The sequence below is a fragment of the Acipenser ruthenus genome, chromosome 6, assembly GCF_902713425.1.
Source record: "Acipenser ruthenus chromosome 6, fAciRut3.2 maternal haplotype, whole genome shotgun sequence".
Lineage (NCBI taxonomy): Eukaryota > Metazoa > Chordata > Actinopteri > Acipenseriformes > Acipenseridae > Acipenser > Acipenser ruthenus.
In genome coordinates, this window is record NC_081194.1 from 82186331 (window position 1) to 82209123 (window position 22793).

The following is a 22793-nucleotide window of genomic DNA, read 5'->3' on the forward strand; positions in this document are numbered from 1 at the left end:
TCATTCTTATGTCAATTTATGTACAGTTAAGCCAAAAGTTTTGCATCACCTAGAATTGGATTGAGACATTCATTAAAAAAAAAAAAAAAAAAACTAAAAAACTATATGAACATAATTTAGATTTTATTTAACATCACGTATAATCAAAGAAACTACATAATGATATTGCAAAAGTCTTAATAGTAGTACAGTATTTCGTGTTGGATTTCAAAATGTCTTTGAGTATATGGAAAACTACAAAGCGGTGTGTAATGCAATATGTTAACATAACATTAATCAGCAGCTTTCATTCGTCTTTATGAAGCAACATGAGTTCATTCTGTATAGAGGGTGATGCAAAACGTGTGGCCGGAGCGGTGTGTAAGATGACAGATGAGAAACTAAGCACCATAAAGGCTTCTTATTCTGTTTAGTTTTCTCAGTATCCTAACTCTAGATGTGATTGTTGTATTGAATTGCATGACATGTTATTGTGCAATGGGACTGGGAAGAAGCCCTCTCCTGCAGCTTCAAACACTTCCACTGTTCTCAGATTGCCAGCTGTCCTCAATTCAAAGGCTGCTTGTTGCAAATAGAAATGACTGGTACGGTACAAACAAGCCCAACTTGAATGAGCTTCCAATGCGATCACAGACAAGTGTCTCTTGTTCTATTGCACTGCTTACATGTGACAGAAGATGCCTGGGTCATGCGCTGTCACATAGTGCCCACTTTGTTAGTTATAAAGAGAGATTTGTTTATTTTAATAAGCAAGTTTAAATAGACAAATTCAGACCGACCCATCTGTTTTAAAACTCGGCATCTTAACATGTTTAACATTAAAACATGCCACTGATATTTGGCTCTTTTGCATGCTGGTGCACAAAATCTAATACTGGTACATCCAAAACAAGGGAAGAAGCAATAAGGAGAAAACAAATATAAATGCATCAAACTGAGTCTCCTTCCCATTCTGAATGGAACCATGTAATTACTGTAGCAATGCAACGTTACTGTAGCAGTGCAATGTAATTACTGTAGCAGTGCAATGTAATTACTGTAGCAGTGCAATGTAATTACTGTAGCAGTGCAATGTAATTACTGTAGCAATGTAATTACTGTAGCAATATAATTACTGTAGCAGTGCAATGTAATTACTGTAGCAGTGCAATGAAATGTAATTACTGTAGTGGTGGGGGACGTACAGCATGCTGGCTGTACTGATAGCTCTAATTTTGAATTTGCAGCTGTGCTGGGGGTGTACTGCATGCTACCGACAAACTTGTTTTACTTGTTGCAATGAGTGCAATTTTCTTGCCATTGAAATATCACAAAAATGTAACCGATTCACTCGACGATGTAACCTGGCCTCTTTTTTATACTGCAAGGCATCATTCATTTTCCTACACAAACAGGCCGGTGGATGACCTTGAGTTTTTTTTTATGGAATACAGACCTGAGCATTGAGTGCATCGTTGCATTTTTCACACTTGGTTGATGGTCCAGCAGATGCCAGTATCTGCTTTTGTGCTGACCCCATCAGCTTTCTCATCAGAAGCTTCAGTTTGTTAACAAATGACCATGTCTTGTTAATAAATCCAGAAAGCTGGAAGCCATATAAATGGTAAGTGGTGCAGATTTGTAATGTGGCAGCAACATATTTCTGTAATACTTGAACTGTTTGTAAGGGGCTGTAAGAGAAACAAACAGCAACACTAAACACTATTTTTAGAAGTAGACCATGGCTGTCGTATCTACCCATTTGTGGCAGTCGTTTTAGAAAGCTGCCCGTGGCACCCAGACAAAGCCTACAGTACTGACTTGACAGCTGCAGCTTGTGTAAAAATGAATGTGAATGTGTTGGTAACCACGACTTTGACCTCTCACCTCATGGCTACGGTATTGAGGTCGGGTGGTTTTTAAGTTTCTGGTGTGTAATATTAATATATTTGGTACACAGATGTGTTCTGTGATTTCTGCCACACTGCTTTAACCATGAAACTGATACAGGCCACACACTGTGAGACGATGTTTCTGTGATTCTTTTAGTCCAGTTCCATTGCCAGTGTTGTACAGTAAAACATTACCATTCCACTGCCTCATTCCTTTAATTTCTGGCCATATCAGTGATCCAGATCTTTTTCACACATCAATTTGACTTCCTTTTGAGATGCAATATCTCTGTACCTTTTTCACAGGGATGCTTTGATTTTGTTCACAAAAATAATGATCTTAAATGGGAAACACTGTAAAGCTCATAATATCGGTAATCTGTAAAAAGCTCATAATATCATAAAGCTGGTATCAACCCAGCTTTAGACCAGAGCAAATAATTACTTTTTTTCTTTTTTCTTTAAGCAAGTAAATAGTGTGATGGTAACCAACCATATTTGAGTGCGTCCCTTTTAAATGCTCCACTGTCCCAGGTCTAAATCAGGTTTTATAAAACGCTTGACCTGGCTCTTCCATTGTGCTTTCTGAAAATCAGCCATGCATTTCAATTCTGCAGAGCAAACCAATACAAACATTGAGTGGGCACATTGGAGCACAGTGGTCAAAGTGCGGATTGAATCACTGCACGATGGCCAGGCTGCCTCATTCACTTGCACTTTGTAGACTGTGCATGTATGGGAACCTGTGCTTTTGACTAGCCTTGAATTCCAGTGAATTTTGAACAGACCATAATGTTAAAATAGGTAGATGAATTGCAGTGTAGTTGTTCCCGCTACCCTGACCCATTTAGAATGTGTTTTTGCTCATTTCTTTTTTCAGATGTTGCCAATGGCTCCAGTTCAGGAGGATATCGCCCCCCTCCAAGGACCAAAGAGGTGACCATCAACGGACAGAGTGTGAAACTGAAATACTGTTTTACCTGTAAAATATTCCGACCGCCTCGTGCCTCTCATTGCAGCCTTTGTGACAACTGTGTGGGTGAGTACAACCATTCCACAGTGTCCTGTAAGCCCGCTGTGTTCCTAATACTCCTGTGGTACATTCCATACTCCCTTGAGACTAGTCTCTCATTCAGGAGTATTGGGCTTCATTCATCAAGTCTTAAAACTCAGTTTGACACAGTGCAGGAATTGCACGGGTAAAAAACACACACAAAACCAACACCTGCCACAACTGAACAGCTGTAAATGAACAATGACACGGCTGCATTCTGTGATTCTTTTGATAATGTTTGAATGTTTGATTGAAATAATGAAATGATTCTTTGTCCAATAAAGATTGACCAGTTTTCAGGTACATTTGGTGTAACTTGTGGCCGTATCTCAAAACCCTCTTCTGTCATCCATGCACACTTCAAACCCTCTTCTGTCATCCATGCACACTTTGCCCTGGTTTCACGTGCCATTGTTCATGTTTATAAACCATTCTATCTGAGATTCCATTCCCTTACATCGTGCCCCCAGCGAGACGCTTCAGTATTTCAGAATCACACAAACACCCACGTCTTAGCTGCTTTAAGTACATTCTGAAAAGGGGACAGGGTATCATTACTAGATCTTAACAGGGGCTTAGATGATAAATACATTCATCATCTCAGTCTCAGAGATCTTAAGATGTACGTTACAGAAGACATGTGCTGATGCATGTGTTAATGCATGTTCATACTGAGCAGTGTCAAGCAGTGTCACGGACATGGATTTTAACTTCAATATGACAAAAGCTTTCTGGTATGGTGTAAGCATAGAAAATACAAATACAAACAGAAAGCAGTCGCTTATTAAAGTGCCAATTCCATCTGCAAATCTGCTTTTATTGGATCGAGAGCTGATGTTCCTTTTAAAATCTAATGGGAATTCAAACCAACGCTAAGTGCTGTAACTGGGGTTTATTTGACTAGGTCTAGTATATTTGCATTGGACATGTGCCCCCTAGTGGTAGGATTTAGAAGGCAAAATTATTTATTCATTCAATCAGACAGGCAGGCTTTAGAAATGTAAGCAATGCGTAGAGATCCAGTACGGGCAACCTTCCATTACAGCCATGCCACGTTGTTTAGATTGTCTAAGAAATATGGCAACTCCTAACAAAATGACATCTTGTAACATTATCACCACACAGTCCTTACATTCCCAGCATTCAAAGCTAGATTTTTTTCTAGCATTTTTAGGGCTTTGTTTGTTTTGATAAACAAACAGCTGAAAACGTTTTCTGCCTCTCAGAATTCAGGGTTTTATGTTCAGCAAGCAGAACCCCATTTTCAACATACAGAAAACAGGCTTTTATTTTCATTTCTTGATAAGATGTGCTGTTCTATAAATTCAGTAATACAAGTTTGAATGGGCCTGGCTTCATTGGAAGTGTATTCCTGAGACAGAGGGAGGAGGGTCGTGACAACGTGAGCAGACCTGGGCTCAGTTACAATTACAGTTACAATTACAAATACAGTGATATTCTGTTTAATTACAAATACAATGGTATTCTGTTCAATTACAAATACAAATACAGTGATATTCTGTGCAATTACAAATACAATGATATTCTGTTCAATTCCAAATACAAATACAATATGCTGTTCAATTCCAAATACAAATACAATGAGATTCTGTTCAATTCCAAATACAAATACAATGAGATTCTGTTCAATTACAATTACAAATACAATGATTAAATCAAGGGAAGTAATGTTAAACCTTTACAATGCATTAGTAAGACCTCACCTAGAATATTGTGTTCAGTTCTGGTCACCTTGTTACAAAAAGGATATTGCTGCTCTAGAAAGAGTGCAAAGAAGAGCTCCCAGAATTATCCCGGGTTTAAAAGGCATGTTGTATGCAGATAGGCTAAAATAATTGAATCTATTCAGTCTTGAACAAAGAAGACTACGCAGTGATCTGATTCAAGCCTTCAAAATTCTAAAAGGTATAGACAATGTCGACCCAGGGGACTTTTTCGACCTGAAAAAAGAAACAAGGACCAGGGGTCACAAATGGAGATTAGATAAAGGGGCATTCAGAACAGAAAATAGGAGGCATATTTTTACACAGAGAATTGTGGGAGTCTAGAACCAACTCCCCAGTAATGTTGTTGAAGCTGACACCCTGGGATCCCTCAAGAAGCTGCTTGATGAGATGCTGGGATCAATAAGCTACTAACAACCAAACGAGCAAGATGGGCCGAATGGCCTCCTCTTGTTTGTAAACGTTCTTATGTTCTTATGATACTCTGTTCAATTACAATTCTAATTACAATTACACGGGTGTGCCAAGGTTCCACGACACTTGCATTGTGATTTGCTATGAACTCCCATTGTAACTGAGCCCAGGTGAGCTGAGTTGTATTTCAGTGTGGAGTGGGACACTATCAGTGTGGCTGTGTCCACACACTGCAGCACAGCATGCAAGGGCTGGGTTTGTTTGCTCACTTTTCTGTGTCCATGCCAGTTGTCCTCACCGGTAATGCACTCACAGTAATTCACCCTCTGTTCTGTACGTTTCACAGAAGAAAGTCTGGATTCCGCTGGGTGAATGTTAGTAGGCGTCAGTATGTCATTGCTGACAGAGGTACCCACGCTTTACATAAACATTCAGGCACTTCAAATTGGTTTATGTGTGAATTATACACGATATACGAGTGGGTCATAGACAGAAGCATGTTACTGGAACAAAACAACTCCCACTATTTCCCAGGGGCAGAGAGAGAATAATATTCATTTCTGCAGAGCCTTTTATCACGTGAATCACCAACCAAGCATTAGACCATCTTTTCTAAAGCCTTTGCTGACAAGTAGTGTGGGCTGTTTCTTTAGATTGCAGTCAACAATGACTCACTTTCCTGAGAGATGTAGTGAAAAGTTGAAGAGATAAGCAGTGCCACCAACAGTCTTCAAAAAAAAAAAAGTGAAGCTTCCCCAGAGCCCAGTACAATGGTTCTTTGATATTGTTTTAGTACACCTGCCACTGCAACATCTGATTCCTAGGAAACGGTTTTAGATTGAAACTTGATATCTCCCAAGCTTTATTTGTATGTATTCCGGTTAACTTCTAGTTTGAAATACAGCAATATTATTCCAAGACTCCACCTATTCAGGCAATGTTGGGTTAATCTGTATGCTACTATATGCATGTTTCAATTAGTAATTCTAAATTACACCATACCCCAGTGGTATTGGGCTTTGTCTTTGTTTAAAACAGATTAATATTAAGATGGTTTTATTTTAAATATTTGTGGGTGTCAATGATCTTTCTAGTATGGTTAGGGTTCAGAAGATGTAGTTTGGTTAGGGTAGGGTTCAGAAGATGTAGTTTGGTTAGGGTAGGGTTCAGAAAATGTAGTTTGGTCAGAGGTATGATTCAGAAGATGTAGTTTGGTTAGGATAGGGTTCAGAAGATGTAGTTTGGTCAGAGGTATGATTCAGAAGATATAGTTTGGTTAGGGTAGGATTCAGAAGATGTAGTGTGGTTAGGGTAGAGTTCAGAAGATGTAGTGTGGTTAGGGTAGGGTTCAGAAGATGTAGGTGGTTAGGGTAGAGTTCAGAAGATGTAGTGTGGTTAGGGTAGGGTTCAGAAGATGTAGGTGGTTAGGGTAGGGTTCAGAAGATGTAGTGTGGTTAAGGTAGGGTTCAGAAGATGTATGGTTAGGGTAGGATTCAGAAGATATAGTTTGGTTAGGGTAGGGTTCAGAAGAGATGTAGTTTGTTTAGGGTAGGGTTCAGAAGATAGTGTGGTTTGGGTAGGGTTCAGAAGATGTAGTGTGGTTTGGGTAGGGTTCAGAAGATGTAGTGTGGTTAGGGTAGGGTTCAGAAGATGTAGTGTGGTTAGGGTAGGGTTCAGAAGATATAGTTTGGTTAGGGTAGGGTTCAGAAGAGATGTAGTTTGTTTAGGGTAGGGTTCAGAAGATATAGTTTGGTTAGGGTAGGGTTCAGAAGAGATGTAGTTTGTTTAGGGTAGGGTTCAGAAGATGTAGTGTGGTTTGGGTAGGGTTCAGAAGATGTAGTGTGGTTAGGGTAGGGTTCAGAAGATGTAGTTTGGTTAGGGTAGGGTTCAGAAGAGATGTAGTTTGTTTAGGTCAGGGTTCAGAGGATGTAGTTTGGTTCTTTTTTCACAGATCAAGCAATTTAATCCTTTTTGATGTCAATTATCCATACAGTAGTGAGGCATACAGCCAGCAGAACGGATGAAGTAATGCTTTCTTCCTGGCTTCTCGTTGCAGAGCGCTTTGATCACCACTGTCCGTGGGTGGGTAACTGTGTGGGGAAAAGGAACTACCGCTTTTTCTACATGTTTATTTTGTCGCTGTCTTTCCTGACCATCTTTATATTTGCCTTTGTCATCGCCCACGTCATCCACCGTAAGTAAACCGCACGAGGGAATTAAACCAGTCAGCCTGCTAGTTGCATTATAAAAAATAACAAAAACTTACAACTAATGAAAACTGTGACATTTCAGAATCTAACATGAAATACTGTGCTACTATTATAGTTTCCGGTAGACACTTGCAATATCATTTTGTAGTTGCTTTGATTACATGATGTTAAATAAAATATGTAAATTATGTTTGTATAGATTTTATAGACAAGGTTGAGAAGAAGCTGTGTGTGTATCGTGCTGGGGTACATGGCATACTCAGCATCTACCTGGTACAATATGAAGCCCCAGAGAGTAACCCCATGTACAGAATCACTGAGACCAGACACAGCCCTGAGTGGTAAACCTGGGAATCAGTAGAGAGTAACCCCATGTACAGAATCACTGAGACCAGACACAGCCCTGAGTGGTAAACCTGGGAATCAGTTATATATATATATATACTGCTGTGCAAAAATCGTTGCATTTTTCTACTCCTGATGCATTATGACCATTAGCAATTTACTCAAAGCCTCCACTAGTGTTTTCTACTATTATAACAACCTTGACTTGCATAAAGAAGGAAAAACATTGAGTGAAATAGCTCGCACCACTTGATTTTCAAGGTGTGGTATCCGAAGCATAATAAACAAGTACAGGGAAACATCATCTGTAATTGACAAACCCAGGACTGGAAGACCCAAAAAGCTGTCTAATAAGGACAAGCAATACTTGAAGATAATATCCTTAAGGAATAGAAAGAAGACAAGCGTTGAATTGACAACAGAACTGGCAGAAGGCACAGGTGTCGCTGTCCATCCATCAACAATCCAAAGCACTTGACCGTTGTTCCATAGTCCAATGTCTGTGCTCTTGTGCATATTTTAGCCTTTTAGTCTTGTTCCCCATTCTTAACAGAGGTATTCTTACTGCAACACATCCTTTAAGTCCTGATTTTCAAGAGTGACCTTCATACTGTTGATTTGATGGATAATGACACCTGTGCCTTCTGCCAGTTCTGTTGTCAATTCAACCCCATGGCAATCAGTGTCTTAGAACACCTGCCGTTCTAAGCGCCAGCCATCTTAGGGCCACAAGTCCAAGGGCAGTCTGCGCTGTGGCAGTCTAAGGGCCACAAGTCCAAGGGCAGTCTGCGCTGTGGCAGTCTAAGGGCCACAAGTCCAAGCGCAGTCTGAGCTGTGGCAGTCTAAGAGCCACACGTCCAAGGGCAGTCTGAGCTGTGGCAGTTTAAGAGCTACACGTCCAAGGGCAGTCTGAGCTGTGGCAGTCTAAGGGCCACACGTCCAAGGGCAGTCTGAGCTGTGGCAGTCAGAGCGAGGACAGGTAGAGCGAGGGCCTTTCCAAATCCCTCCCAATGGCTACTAGAGGCCTCATTCCTACCTTAACACCTGGATCCCCTGGACACAGCGGGCTCGCTCGTTCTCCTCTCCCAGAATGAACACTGGTAAGTACCTGCTCCACATACCCTTACTAACTCCTTCTCCCCCTACACTGCCTGCTACAAACCTGAAAATCTCCTTATTCAATTGTCGCTCTCTGACTAACAAATATCTGCTTCTCAGCAAACTTATAACCGATACCAATCTTGATCTTCTCTGTAGCTGAAACCTGGAACTCTGTAAACGACATGCATTCGCTGCATCCCCCAAGGGCTATTCCCTCTTCGTTCCTCTGTTGTGTTGCTGTTTTCTGTCTCTTACAAGCAATCACCATTACTTGCATTATCAAGACAAGTAGGAGGCTGTGTGGTCCAGTGGTTAAAGAAAAGGGCTTGTAACCAGAAGGTCCCCGGTTCAAATCCCACCTCAGCCACTGACTCGCTGTGTGACCCTGAGCAAGCCACTTAACCTCCTTGTGCTCCGTCTTTCGAGTAAGTGACTCTGCAGCTGATGCATAGATCACACACCCTAGTCTCTGTAAGTCGCCTTGGATAAAGGTGTCTGCTAAATAAACAAATAATAATAATAATAATAATAATAATAATAATAATGTCCTCTTATCTGGATGCATGCAGTCTGTTTTCTATGCTGGACAACGCCACTGCGTCCAGCATAGAAAACAGACTGCATGCATTCCTCAAGGATCTGTTCTTGGGCCCCTTTGCTTCAATATCTGTTCTTGGGCCCCTTCAATATCTACATGCTTCCCATGGGTCACCTCATCCGCCAACACAGCCTCATGTTTCACTCCTATGCTGACAATACCCATCTCTACTTAAAACTCGACCCTGGAAGCCCCGCTGCCATGGTCCGGCTCTCGGCTTGCATTCAAGACATTGACGCCTGGATGTCTGCCAGTTTTCTTCAGCTGAACACTAGCAAATCTGAACTCCTAGTAGGATCTAAAACTCAACTTCTCAATGTAGCTGCCCTGAACCTCAGAAACTCTCTGCTGCTGCCTTCCCCCACAGTACGAAGCCTTGGTGTACTTCTTGACAGCAACCTCTCCTTTGATGCCCACATCTCCTCTGCGGTCAAATCTTCCTTCTACCATCTTCGAAACATCTCCAAAGTCCATCCCTACCTTTCCCTCCAAGATGCGGAGATACTCTGTCATGCATTTGTTCCTCTCGACTCGACTACTGACTCGACTACCCAAGACCCACTTCTCTCTTGCCTTCCATGCTCTTTAAACATAATATCTGCTATTAGCTGCTGTGTTGTTGCTACTATTTCATGTATTATGCTATTATCATGTATTATGCACTTTCCACTGTATTTAATGTATTATTAATTGTTTTTTACTGTATATCATGTATTATGCATTTCTTTGTATTTAAAGTATTATGGATTTTCTTGTTACTGCTTCTTGTAAAGTGCTTTGTGAAGGTGGTTGATTGATTGATATTGAGAATGATTTCACTCAATGTTTTTCCTTCTTTATGCAAGTCAAGGTTGTTATAATAGTAGAAAACATTAGTGGAGACTGAGTAAATTGTTGATGCTTATAATGCATCAGAGTAGAAAAATGTCTAAGACTTTTGCACAGGTGTGTGTGTGTGTGTGTGTGTGTGTGTATATATATATATATATATATATATATATATATATATATAATAAAATATACAGTACTGTGCAAAAGTTTTAGGCAGGTGTGAAAAAATGCTGTAAAGTAAGAATGCTTTCAAAAATAGACATGTTAATAGTTTATATTTATCAATTAACAAAATGCAAAGTGAGTGAACAGAAGAAAAATCTACATCAAATCAATATTTGGTGTGACCACCCTTTGCCTTCAAAACAGCATCAATTCTTCTAGGTACACTTGCACACAGTTTTTGAAGGGACTCTGCAGGTAGGTTGGCCCAAACATCTTGGAGAACTAACCACAGTTCTTCTGTGGATTTAGGCAGCCTCAGTTGCTTCTCTCTCTTCATGTAATCCCAGACAGACTCGATGATGTTGAGATCAGGGCTCTGTGGGGGCCATACCATCACTTCCAGGACTCCTTGTTCTTCTTTACGCTGAAGATAGTTCTTAATGACTTTCACTGTATGTTTGGGGTCGTTGTCATGCTGCAGAATAAATTTGGGGCCAATCAGATGCCTCCTGATGGTATTGCATGATGGATAAGTATCTGCCTGTACTTCTCAGCATTGAGGAGACCATTAATTCTGACCAAATCCCCAACTCCATTTGCAGAAATGCAGCCCCAAACTTGCAAGGAACCTCCACCATGCTTCACTGTTTCCTGCAGACACTCATTCGTGTACCGCTCTCCAGCCCTTCGGCGAACAAACTGCCTTCTGCTACAGCCAAATATTTCAAATTTTAACACTGTGTTTTCGTGCATAGTTGAGTCGCTTGGCCTTGTTTCCACGTCAGAGGTATGGCTTTTTGGCCGCAAGTCTTCCATGAAGGCCACTTCTGACCAGACTTCTCCGGACAGTAGATGGGTGTACCAGGGTCCCACTGTTTTCTGCCAATTCTGAGCTGATGGCACTGCTGGACATCTTCCGATTGCGAAGGGAACTAAGCATGATGTGTCTTTCATCTGCTGCAGTAAGTTTCTTTGGCCGACCACTGCGTCTACGGTCCTCAACGTTGCCCGTTTCTTTGTGCTTCTTCAAAAGAGCTTGGACAGCACATTTGGAAACCCCTGTCTGCCTTGAAATTTCTGCCTGGGAGAGACCTTGCTGATGCAGTATAACTACCTTGTGTCTTGTTGCTGTGCTCAGTCTTGCCATGGTGTATGACTTTTGACAGTAAACTGTCTTCAGCAACCTCACCTTGTTAGCTGAGTTTGGCTGTTCCTCACCCAGTTTTATTCCTCCTACACAGTTGTTTCTGTTTTAGTTAATGATTGTGTTTCAACCTACATATTGAATTGATGATCATTAGCACCTGTTTGGTATAATTGTTTAATCATAAACCTGACTATATGCCTACAAAATCCCTGACTTTGTGCAAGTGTACCTAGAAGAATTGATGCTGTTTTGAAGGCAAAGGGTGGTCACACCAAATATGGATTTGATTTAGATTTTTCTTCTGTTCACTCACTTTGCATTTAGTTAATTGATAAATATAATCTATTAACATGTCTATTTTTGAAAGCATTCTTACTTTACAGCATTTTTTCACACCTGCCTAAAACTTTTGCAAGGTACTGTGTGTGTGTATATATATATATATATATATATATATATATATATACTGTATATAACCATGTACCCCTTAGCGCACATCCCTATGCATCCAATTGAGATGCTGAACTAGATAATGGATAAAGCTGATTGTGTGAAAGTGCTGACCGAGGCACTTCAACACAAATAGAACAATCCAGTGCATTGTGTGTTCTGTGCTATTGTGTTTTACTCTCTTGTCTTTCAGGGTCTCATCAGACAGGATTCTTGAACGCACTGAAGGACAGTCCCGCTAGATATCCTTTTCACTGGACATGGCACAACATCCACTGCTGTTTACCAGTATTTGCAGTCTTTACACAGGAAGAGCCTAGCTGGGATTGTAATGTGTCAAGATCCTCCTTTAGCGTCGAGTCGACTCCTCATCAGTAAATCATTTGCAGTGAGAGCTGGAAGAGTAGTTAGCTTGATATTAAGTGTGAGGCTTTCCTGTTGGGAATGAGCTCAGTGCAATGAGCAGCTCTAGGGTGTGTGGTGGCTCCTCTCTTGTGGGATTTCACATAGTGCAAATCCAGCTATTATATCACAGTGTTTTACAGACTGTAGCACAAGTTCTGAGTGACAGTTTACTGCATGTAGTGTGTCAGTCAGTGCCATTCTGAATGGTTCCAATACGCGCTATGCAAGGCCATTAGGGGCCAGACCTGTATAGAAAATCAATAGCATTAGATACATGAACTGGTCAGATTTGGTCGATAACAATGCACCTGGAATGGAATGCTACTTTTATAGAATGCTGCTTGTACAAGTTCTAATCCGATCTCCATGCTAGCACCTCATTAAGCACCCTGATTGGATTCATCAGTCTCAGCACCTTGTCTTACTATTGGCTGTTTAGCTCTTGTCATATGTGTCTTTCTTCAGTGACAGCAGGCAGGCACTCCAGCATGCACACTGCAGCATGTATAAAAATAAAATGAGATGCCAACCCTGTCCCACACCCTTAAATATTATTAGAGAGCATCGTTTCAGAAGAGAAAGTTAATCAGGGTTGTCTCGTTGACTTCATGAAATCGGTAATAATAAACTGAGAGAGATTTCATTTTGTATTGGGTCCAGGTTAATATGTGCTGTATCTTCTGTTTATAAAGCTCATTTTAATGGCTGTACTCCTAGCAGATGTTGGTGATTTTGGAATGTTTCAGTGCAGTGCTGTCCTGTGATTGGAGTGTTTCAGTGCAGTGCTGTCCTGTGATTGGAGTGTTTCAGTGCGGTGCTCTCCTGTGATTGGAGTGTTTCAGTGCGGTGCTCTCCTGTGATTGGAATGTTTTGCTTTTTCCTTGACTCTGTATCACTGTGCTGGAAGCAGTCGTTTGCTTCTTCTCTGTGTGGTCTATTGTCGGTCTCTCAGGATTTCACACATACCTGATCAGCTCCAATCAAACCACCAATGAAGATGTAAGTGTTGAAGTGCTTTCATGTCAATGGAACAGTATGACAGTATGTGAAAGTGTTTGATTTGTAGAGCTGTTTTTGTTCTGTTTGTTTTTTCCTTCTTGCCCAGTGATAATGTTAATAGAGCTAAAACATGATAATGTAGCGCTGGTAAAGCTCCTTCAATTGCAAAATCTGTGAGACATGGAATGTGGGATCTGCCTGGCTCAGAACCTGGGCAGGTTGGACATAGATACAGAAGTCTCTCTGTAGAGAGCAATCTTACCCAGTGATGTGGACAACTTACACCTTTTCCATTGATTTCACCTGGGTTTACTGGATTTCAAATGTCCAGTTCTGAATAGCATAAGCACAGTCCATATGGAATAGTCCCGGGTTCGAGCCTTTGAGCTGCACAAAGTCATATCCCAGGACCTAATTGAGACCTGATGGTTTGAGTTTTCTGAATTTTTTTGTTACAGATCACTTGAGTTCTATTATTTTCTATTTGTTTTAGATTAAGGGATCATGGTCAACTAAAAGAGGCAAAGAAAACTACAATCCCTACAGCCATGGGAACATTGTCACTAACTGCTGCGTGGCGCTGTGTGGACCAGTACCTCCCAGGTAAAGAGACTCCTCTATTCAGCTGCTCCCTGTTTGCAGCGGGAAACCCTTGCCCTCCAACATTGTGTTACTAAATGAACGCTATGTGAGTAATCTAGTCTGCCGTCACGGCTGTGAGTTCAGAGCTGTCAGTGTGATGAATACGTTGATGCACCTTCATGTGTCCCCAGATCGTGTGACGCTCAATAATTTACGCTAAAGACACCGAGTACACAGTTTTAAAATGAGGTGAGCAGTTCTCAAGTGTGACATGCAGACAGAGACCTCCATACATCCCCACAAACTTCTACTGCCGAAAGATAATGCAAAACATTATCTTTCAGCAGTAGAAGCTCGTGGGGATGTATGGGGATGCCATCTTGCCAATGCGTTATTGGTGGTTTTTAAAAAAAAAAATTTGCTATAGTATTAATTTTTCATGAAGGGACTGTACACCACTGGGATTCTTAATGGCAAATGATTACAGCTCTCTCCCAATAAGTCCTCAGAGCAAACTCACAGAGCAGTAATCTATCCACACAGAGAAGCTCACAGAGCAGTAATCTATCCACACAACAGAGAGAGCTCACAGAACAGTAATCTATCCACACAACAGAGAGAGCTCACAGAACAGTAATCTATCCACACAGAGAGAGCTCACAGAACAGTAATCTATCCACACAACAGAGAGAGCTCACAGAACAGTAATCTATCCACACAGAGAGAGCTCACAGAACAGTAATCTATCCACACAGAGAGAGCTTGGAGCAGTAATCTATCCACACAGAGAGAGCTCACAGAGCAGTAATCTATCCACACAGAGAGAGCTCACAGAGCAGTAATCTATCCACACAACAGAGAGAGCTCACAGAACAGTAATCTATCCACACAGAGAGAGCTCACAGAGCAGTAATCTATCCACACAACAGAGAGAGCTCACAGAGCAGTAATCTATCCACACAACAGAGAGAGCTCACAGAGCAGTAATCTATCCACACAACAGAGAGAGCTTGGAGCAGTAATCTATCCACACAGAGAGAGCTCACAGAACAGTAATCTATCCACACAACAGAGAGAGCTCACAGAGCAGTAATCTATCCACACAGAGAGAGCTCGGAGCAGTAATCTATCCACACAGAGAGAGCTCGGAGCAGTAATCTATCCACACAGAGAGAGCTCACAGAACAGTAATCTATCCACACAACAGAGAGAGCTCACAGAGCAGTAATCTATCCACACAGAGAGAGCTCGGAGCAGTAATCTATCCACACAGAGAGAGCTCACAGAACAGTAATCTATCCACACAGAGAGAGCTCACAGAGCAGTAATCTATCCACACAGAGAGAGCTCACAGAGCAGTAATCTATCCACACAGAGAGAGCTCGGAGCAGTAATCTATCCACACAGAGAGAGCTCGGAGCAGTAATCTATCCACACAGAGAGAGCTCACAGAGCAGTAATCTATCCACACAGAGAGAGCTTGGAGCAGTAATCTATCCACACAGAGAGAGCTCACAGAGCAGTAATCTATCCACACAGAGAGAGCTCGGAGCAGTAATCTATCCACACAGAGAGAGCTCACAGAGCAGTAATCTATCCACACAGAGAGAGCTCACAGAGCAGTAATCTATCCACACAGAGAGAGCTCGGAGCAGTAATCTATCCACACAGAGAGAGCTCACAGAACAGTAATCTATCCACACAGAGAGAGCTCACAGAGCAGTAATCTATCCACACAGAGAGAGCTCACAGAGCAGTAATCTATCCACACAACAGAGAGAGCTTGGAGCAGTAATCTATCCACACAGAGAGAGCTCACAGAGCAGTAATCTATCCACACAACAGAGAGAGCTCGGAGCAGTAATCTATCCACACAGAGAGAGCTCACAGAGCAGTAATCTATCCACACAGAGAGAGCTCACAGAGCAGTAATCTATCCACACAGAGAGAGCTCGGAGCAGTAATCTATCCACACAGAGAGAGCTCGGAGCAGTAATCTATCCACACAGAGAGAGCTCACAGAGCAGTAATCTATCCACACAGAGAGAGCTTGGAGCAGTAATCTATCCACACAGAGAGAGCTCACAGAGCAGTAATCTATCCACACAGAGAGAGCTCGGAGCAGTAATCTATCCACACAGAGAGAGCTCACAGAGCAGTAATCTATCCACACAGAGAGAGCTCGGAGCAGTAATCTATCCACACAACAGAGAGAGCTCACAGAGCAGTAATCTATCCACACAGAGAGAGCTCGGAGCAGTAATCTATCCACACAACAGAGAGAGCTCACAGAGCAGTAATCTATCCACACAGAGAGAGCTCACAGAGCAGTAATCTATCCACACAACAGAGAGAGCTCACAGAGCAGTAATCTATCCACACAACAGAGAGAGCTCGGAGCAGTAATCTATCCACACAGAGAGAGCTCGGAGCAGTAATCTATCCACACAACAGAGAGAGCTCACAGAGCAGTAATCTATCCACACAGAGAGAGCTCACAGAGCAGTAATCTATCCACACAGAGAGAGCTCACAGAACAGTAATCTATCCACACAGAGAGAGCTCACAGAGCAGTAATCTATCCACACAGAGAGAGCTCACAGAGCAGTAATCTATCCACACAACAGAGAGAGCTTGGAGCAGTAATCTATCCACACAGAGAGAGCTCACAGAGCAGTAATCTATCCACACAGAGAGAGCTCACAGAGCAGTAATCTATCCACACAGAGAGAGCTCACAGAGCAGTAATCTATCCACACAGAGAGAGCTCACAGAGCAGTAATCTATCCACACAACAGAGAGAGCTCACAGAGCAGTAATCTATCCACACAGAGAGAGCTCACAGAGCAGTAATCTATCCACACACAGAGAGCTCGGAGCAGTAATCTATTGTCAGAATATCTGCACGTACTCTTTTTATTTATATATATATGCTCTGGGCACACTCTTAAACTCAGGGGAGACGTTCAGGGAGGACAGAGATGTTTTAAAATCCTGTAGTGGTTTTGTTCGTGCACTGGGGGGCTATATGTCCAGACAACTTTTTAATATTCAAGAAAATCACACAGACTCATTTAATTTGAAGTTTTAACGAATCAGAGCAGTAGTAATGCTCTTTTCGGTTTATTAAATGCTTATGTTAAAAATTGGATTGGTTGGTTGCGCAGACCACCGTAAATCCCAAGTAATAAGCAGTCCAGGTGATCTGGTACCTTTACAGGTTTAACAGCATTAATACTTCAATATAGTAATACAGATGGTTAATTATATGCTTAGCCCTTAGGCTATGCATGCATAAAGCTAAAAACACCCACCGCTAAATTCTAGAACATTCAATATATATATATATATATATATATATATATATATATATATATATATATATATATACAGACGTGCTCAAATTTGTTGGTACCCCTCCACAAAAAACGAAGAATGCACAATTTTCTCTGAAATAACTTGAAACTGACAAAAGTAATTGGCATCCGCCATTGTTTATTCCATATTTAATAGAAATCAGACTTTGCTTTTGATTTTTTATTCAACATAATATTGTAAATAAGAAATCAAATGAAAATGGCATGGACAAAAATGATGGCACCGCTAACCTAATATTTTGTTGCACAACCTTTAGAGGCAATCACTGCAATCAAACGTTTTCTGTAGCTCTCAATGAGACTTCTGCACCTGTTAACAGGTAGTTTGGCCCACTCTTCCTGAGCAAACTGCTCCAGCTGTCTCAGGTTTGATGGGTGCCTTCTCCAGACTGCAAGTTTCAGCTCTTTCCATAGATTTTCGATAGGATTCAGATCAGGACTCATAGAAGGCCACTTCAGAATAGTCCAATGTTTTGTTCTTATCCATTCTTGGGTGCTTTTAGCTGTGTGTTTTGGGTCATTATCCTGTTGGAGGACCCATGACCTGCGACTTGAGACAGAGCTTTCTGACACTGGGCAGTACGTTTCGCTCCAGAATGCCTTGATAGTCTTGAGATTTCATTGTGCCCTGCACAGATTCAAGGCACCCTGTGCCAGGCGCAGCAAAGCAGCCCCAAAACATAACCGAGCCTCCTCCATGTTTCACTGTAGGTATGGTGTTCTTTTCTTTGAAAGCTTCATTTTTTCGTCTGTGAACATAGAGCTGATGTGACTTGCCAAAAAGCTCCAGTTTTGACTCATCTGTTCAAAGGACATTCTCCCAGAAGGATTGTGGCTTGTCAATATGCATTTTAGCAAATTCCAGTCTGGCTTTTTTATGTTAACCTTTGCTGTTTGCCAATTTTATAGTTGATTAATATGAAACACTATCGTAAGCATTTTCCAATACTCATTATTTCAAACCAATATCTAACTTATTAACATATAACACGTCCTGCGCTTTCTATTCCCATCTCTTCCTGCCAGGTTCTCATTCATTTCTGTTATATATATATATATATATATATATATATATATATATATATATATATATATATATATATATATAGAAAATGAATATTGTAAGATAAACTCCTATCTTCTGTTATCCAAAAGGTATTTCCGTTCGTTAATATTAACGATATCGCTCATTATAGAGATGATCTTGGCTTTTAAAATCACTGACCATCAAAAATCCTTGCATTCATCATCCAAAGCCAGCGAGTCCTCTTCAACACTGCGTTTACTACGAGCAGGTGAGAACAAGGTTACAACATCAGCTGTATTCCTTCAGCAAGTTTACTGTTGGAGTTACAGTGCATACTTTAAATGATTTTATAACATGTAGTTCACATTCAGATATGTCAATATAGAAATCTCTTATAAACTGCAATTCTATGTTACTTCATTGATACACACAGAAGGCAAGAGGCTAATTTTTTATTATTAATATCAATTGAATATTAAAACTTAGGACTGCCCATACATTTACTTAATGTTATTATATTAGGTTTCTTATTTATTTAAACACTTTTTTGTTTTTTCTTACTATAATCAAACCTAGTTCGATTGCTTCTGGCATATTAACTGTGCTCCATAGATTCTGCCATTCTGCTCTCGCTGGATCAGAATGTTTTGAGAGTAATTAAAAAAGATGCTTTTGCCTGATAAGGGAGGTTTGGAGCTTTCAGCAGGTCAGTCTGACCTTCAATGCAATGAACTCCTTCTCACAGGCCTTACACAGATCTGTTAATAATATTTTCTAATAGTTGAATATTCTTTAAAACACATTACACTCATTACAATATTTGTTGCAGTTTCACAAATGTTCAATTTGTATCCCAAAGATCAGCCTGCTTCCAGTAGCTGTGACCGTCTTGGGTCAGTTTCTGCTCACAGGTGTGGGTGACAGTCTTTAAAAGCCTGATACCTGCAAAAACTTCCATCTTGTTAACTGGGCTCCCATCTCTACATTCCCAGATGTGGGCAAACACATTTTAACTGAATCTGGGTCCAACAAAGAACCGCACACCCTTGCAACCGAGGCCTTCCATGCAAAAGGATCTAATGACTTATAGCACAAAAGGGACGTGCCAGAACTGTCTGTGACACTATCCACACAGAGAGCTCACAGAGCAGTAATCTATCCACACAGATAATATGAATTCAGATGATTCTAGATGAGAGGTAACATTCCTTTCCTGGGTTCCATCGGCAGTGCTGTGCTGTTTATATCATTCTGCTTGTTGGAATAATTGTTATGGAAGAAGTTAATGTCTTCATTGAAAGTAAGCTGCTGTACCAGAGAATGGCTTGGATTAAACTACTTCATGGAAGTGTCGATTTTTCTGGGTCAGAAGTTCTACGTGCAGCTGTGGCAGTGTACTGTGCTATTGAATTCAGTGTTACAGTAACAGTGCAAATAAAATAAATGCATTGTATCATCTGCTAGTATCTGCACAGTCATAACCAGCTGCATCTCAACACAGAGATTTAAATCTGCACAGTCATAACCAGCTGCATCTCAACACAGAGATTTAAAAAACCCTTTAAGAGAAAGAAAAGTGTTTCTTCATTAGCAGCATCTTTACAAGATATTGGGGTTGCAGCAGCACATCTTAATACTGCCACCCAAACAACGATACAACAATAAAGCTCTGTGTTTGTGTAATTCATTACCCAGGGGTAATAGATTGTGAGGTAGATAAAGCTCTGTGTTTGTGTAATTCATTACCCAGGGGTAATAGATTGTGAGGTAGATAAAGCTCTGTGTTTGTGTAATTCATTACCCAGGGGTAATAGATTGTGAGGTAGATAAAGCTCTGTGTTTGTGTAATTCATTACCCAGGGGTAATAGATTGTGAGGTAGATAAAGCTCTGTGTTTGTGTAATTCATTACCCAGGGGTAATAGATTTGTGAGGTAGATAAAGCTCTGTGTTTGTGTAATTCATTACCCAGGGGTAATAGATTGTGAGGTAGATAAAGCTCTGTGTTTGTGTAATTCATTACCCAGGGGTAATAGATTGTGAGGTAGATAAAGCTCTGTTTTGTGTAATTCATTACCCAGGGGTAATAGATTGTGAGGTAGATAAAGCTCTGTGTTTGTGTAATTCATTACCCAGGGGTAATAGATTGTGAGGTAGATAAAGCTCTGTTTTGTGTAATTCATTACCCAGGGGTAATAGATTGTGAGGTAGTGTAACGGGGTACACCCCGCCCCTGTATTATTTGAATGTTTTGTAGGATTATTATTATTATTATTATTATTATTATTATTATTATTATTATTATTATTATTATTATTATATTTGGGACGGTGGGAAAGCCATGTTTTTATTGTTTGTTTTTAATTTAAAAACCTGTGAGTGTGGCTGGAGCCTCAACAAGGTAATTGTTTTATTGATAATTAATTAAGGCTCCAGCCACAGCTTAAAAGAACCCGCTCCAGGCTAATCGGGGCATTTTCCTTTGAGCCAGAGACGGGAGTACTATAGAGCGAGAGAATACACCCGAAGCAACTGCTACCGCTGTACCACACAATATTTGTTTGTTAGTTTATTTTGGCCATCGAGCCCTTTTGTTTTGTGTGTTTTGTTTATTATTTGATTTATTATTAAAAGCCGAGCGCAAACACGTCTTGTTCCCGTACCCACCTTTGCTGCCTTTGTTCCTGGTGGTGGTGGAGACAGAGGCAGCTCCTGCTGCTCTGCTCCTGGCGGTGGTGGAGACAGAGGCAGCTCCTGCTGCTCTGCTCCTGGCGGTGGTGGAGACAGAGGCAGCTCCTGCTGTTCTGCTCCTAGCGGTGGTGGAGACAGAGGCAGCTCCTGCTGCTCTGCTCCTAGTGCTGGAGACAGTGGCGAGGGCTCCTTACCCTCTGGCGTTGGAGATGTCAGCGATGGGACCTCTCCCTCTAACACTGGAGACGGCAGCAATGGCTCCTCTCCCTCCTGGTGCTGGAGACGGCAGCAATGGCTCCTCTCCTTCTGGTGCTGGAGACAGTGGCGAGGGCTCCTCTCCCTCTGGCACTGGAGATGGCAGCGATGGCTCCTCTCCCTCCTGGTGCTGGAGACGGCAGCAATGGCTCCTCTCCTTCTGGTGCTGGAGACAGTGGCGAGGGCTCCTCTCCCTCTGGCACTGGAGATGGCAGCGATGGCTCCTCTCCCTCTGGCATTGGAGATGGCAGCAATGGCTCCTCTCCCTCTGGCGTTGGAGATGGCAGCGATGGGACCTCTCCCTCTAACACTGGAGACGGCAGCAATGTCTCCTCTCCCTCCTGGTGCTGGAGACGGCAGCAATGTCTCCTCTCCCTCCTGGTGCTGGAGACGGCAGCAATGGCTCCTCTCCCTCTGGCGTTGGAGATGGCAGCGATGGCTCCTCTCCCTCTGGCACTGGAGACCAGTGGCAACCGCTCCTCTCCCTCTGGTGCTGGAGACGGCAGCAATGGCTCTCTCCTTCTGGTGCTGGAAACAGTGCCGAGGGCTCTTCTCCCTCTGGCACTGGAGATGGCAGCAATGGCTCCTCTCCCTCTGGCGCTGGAGAAGGCAGCGATGGCTCCTCTCCCTCTGGCGCTGGAGACGGCAGCGGGGCCCCTCCCATATCTGCAGCCAGGTAGTTCAGCACCGTGGCTGCGATGTCTGGGAGGGATGCTGGGTGGTGTTGCTGTTCCCAGGCCTCCTAGCGCTCCCCATCTCTCGCCCACAGGAGGTTGATCACAGCAGGGAGGGCCTCCACGATATCTCTCTCAGGCTCCGCCAGCCAGTCCCAGATCCCCTCTGAGGACAGTGGACCAGTCTGCCTCGGAGGATGCAGAGGCAGCTCCTGCTCCTTTCCCTCGGATGGTGGTGGTGGAGGTGAAACTAGCAGGTATTCTTCCCCTGCTAGTGGAGCCTTGGGCTGTGGACGCTCGGCCTCCCCCGTCTTGGGCTGTGGACGGACCGACCCCTCATCCTCCGGTTCCTGCTCTGGGCCATCCTCCTCCCACATGGGCGCAGGATGTTCAGGCTCCTCCCTCACCTGCCGTGGAGGGGGTTGGTCGGGTGCTACATGCCCAACCTCACCAACGGCGAAGCACCATTCCTCACCCCTCAGACAGGTGAGGCAGACGTCCAGCACAGCAGAGACCTGGCGGGACTTGCGACCAGCCCCGCGCTGTTGCTGATGCACTTGCTGCTGCTGTTTCCTCCTTCCACTTCTTCCCATTATTTATTTGAAAAAAACGAACAAACAAAAAAAAAAACACACTTTTCTGTCCTGGTCCGGCTCCTGGAGGCGTTGTCTGTCCCACGCAGGACACCATATGTGGCAGAGTGGTTGAAGTGACGTCACGGACCAGGAAGGAGCAACACAAAAACAAAGGCAGCAAAGGTGGGTACGGGAACAAGACGCATTTGCGCTCGGCTTTTAATAATAAATCAAATAATAAACTAAACACTTACACAAAACAAAAGGGCTCGATGGCC

General features: G+C 42.4%; 1 protein-coding gene across 2 annotated transcripts in view; it reads left to right on the forward strand.

Moving 5' to 3' along the window:
- Positions 1 to 22793, forward strand: part of LOC117410754 (palmitoyltransferase ZDHHC14) — a 55641-nt gene that overhangs the window by 29453 nt on the left and 3395 nt on the right. For both annotated transcript variants that reach the window (XM_059025909.1, XM_059025910.1), the window contains exons 3-7: positions 2752 to 2910; positions 7141 to 7278; positions 12125 to 12173; positions 13233 to 13335; positions 13829 to 13938. In XM_059025909.1, coding sequence (XP_058881892.1) covers positions 2752 to 2910; positions 7141 to 7278; positions 12125 to 12173; positions 13233 to 13335; positions 13829 to 13938 — 559 coding nt within the window. The remainder of the gene's footprint in view (positions 1 to 2751; positions 2911 to 7140; positions 7279 to 12124; positions 12174 to 13232; positions 13336 to 13828; positions 13939 to 22793) is intronic.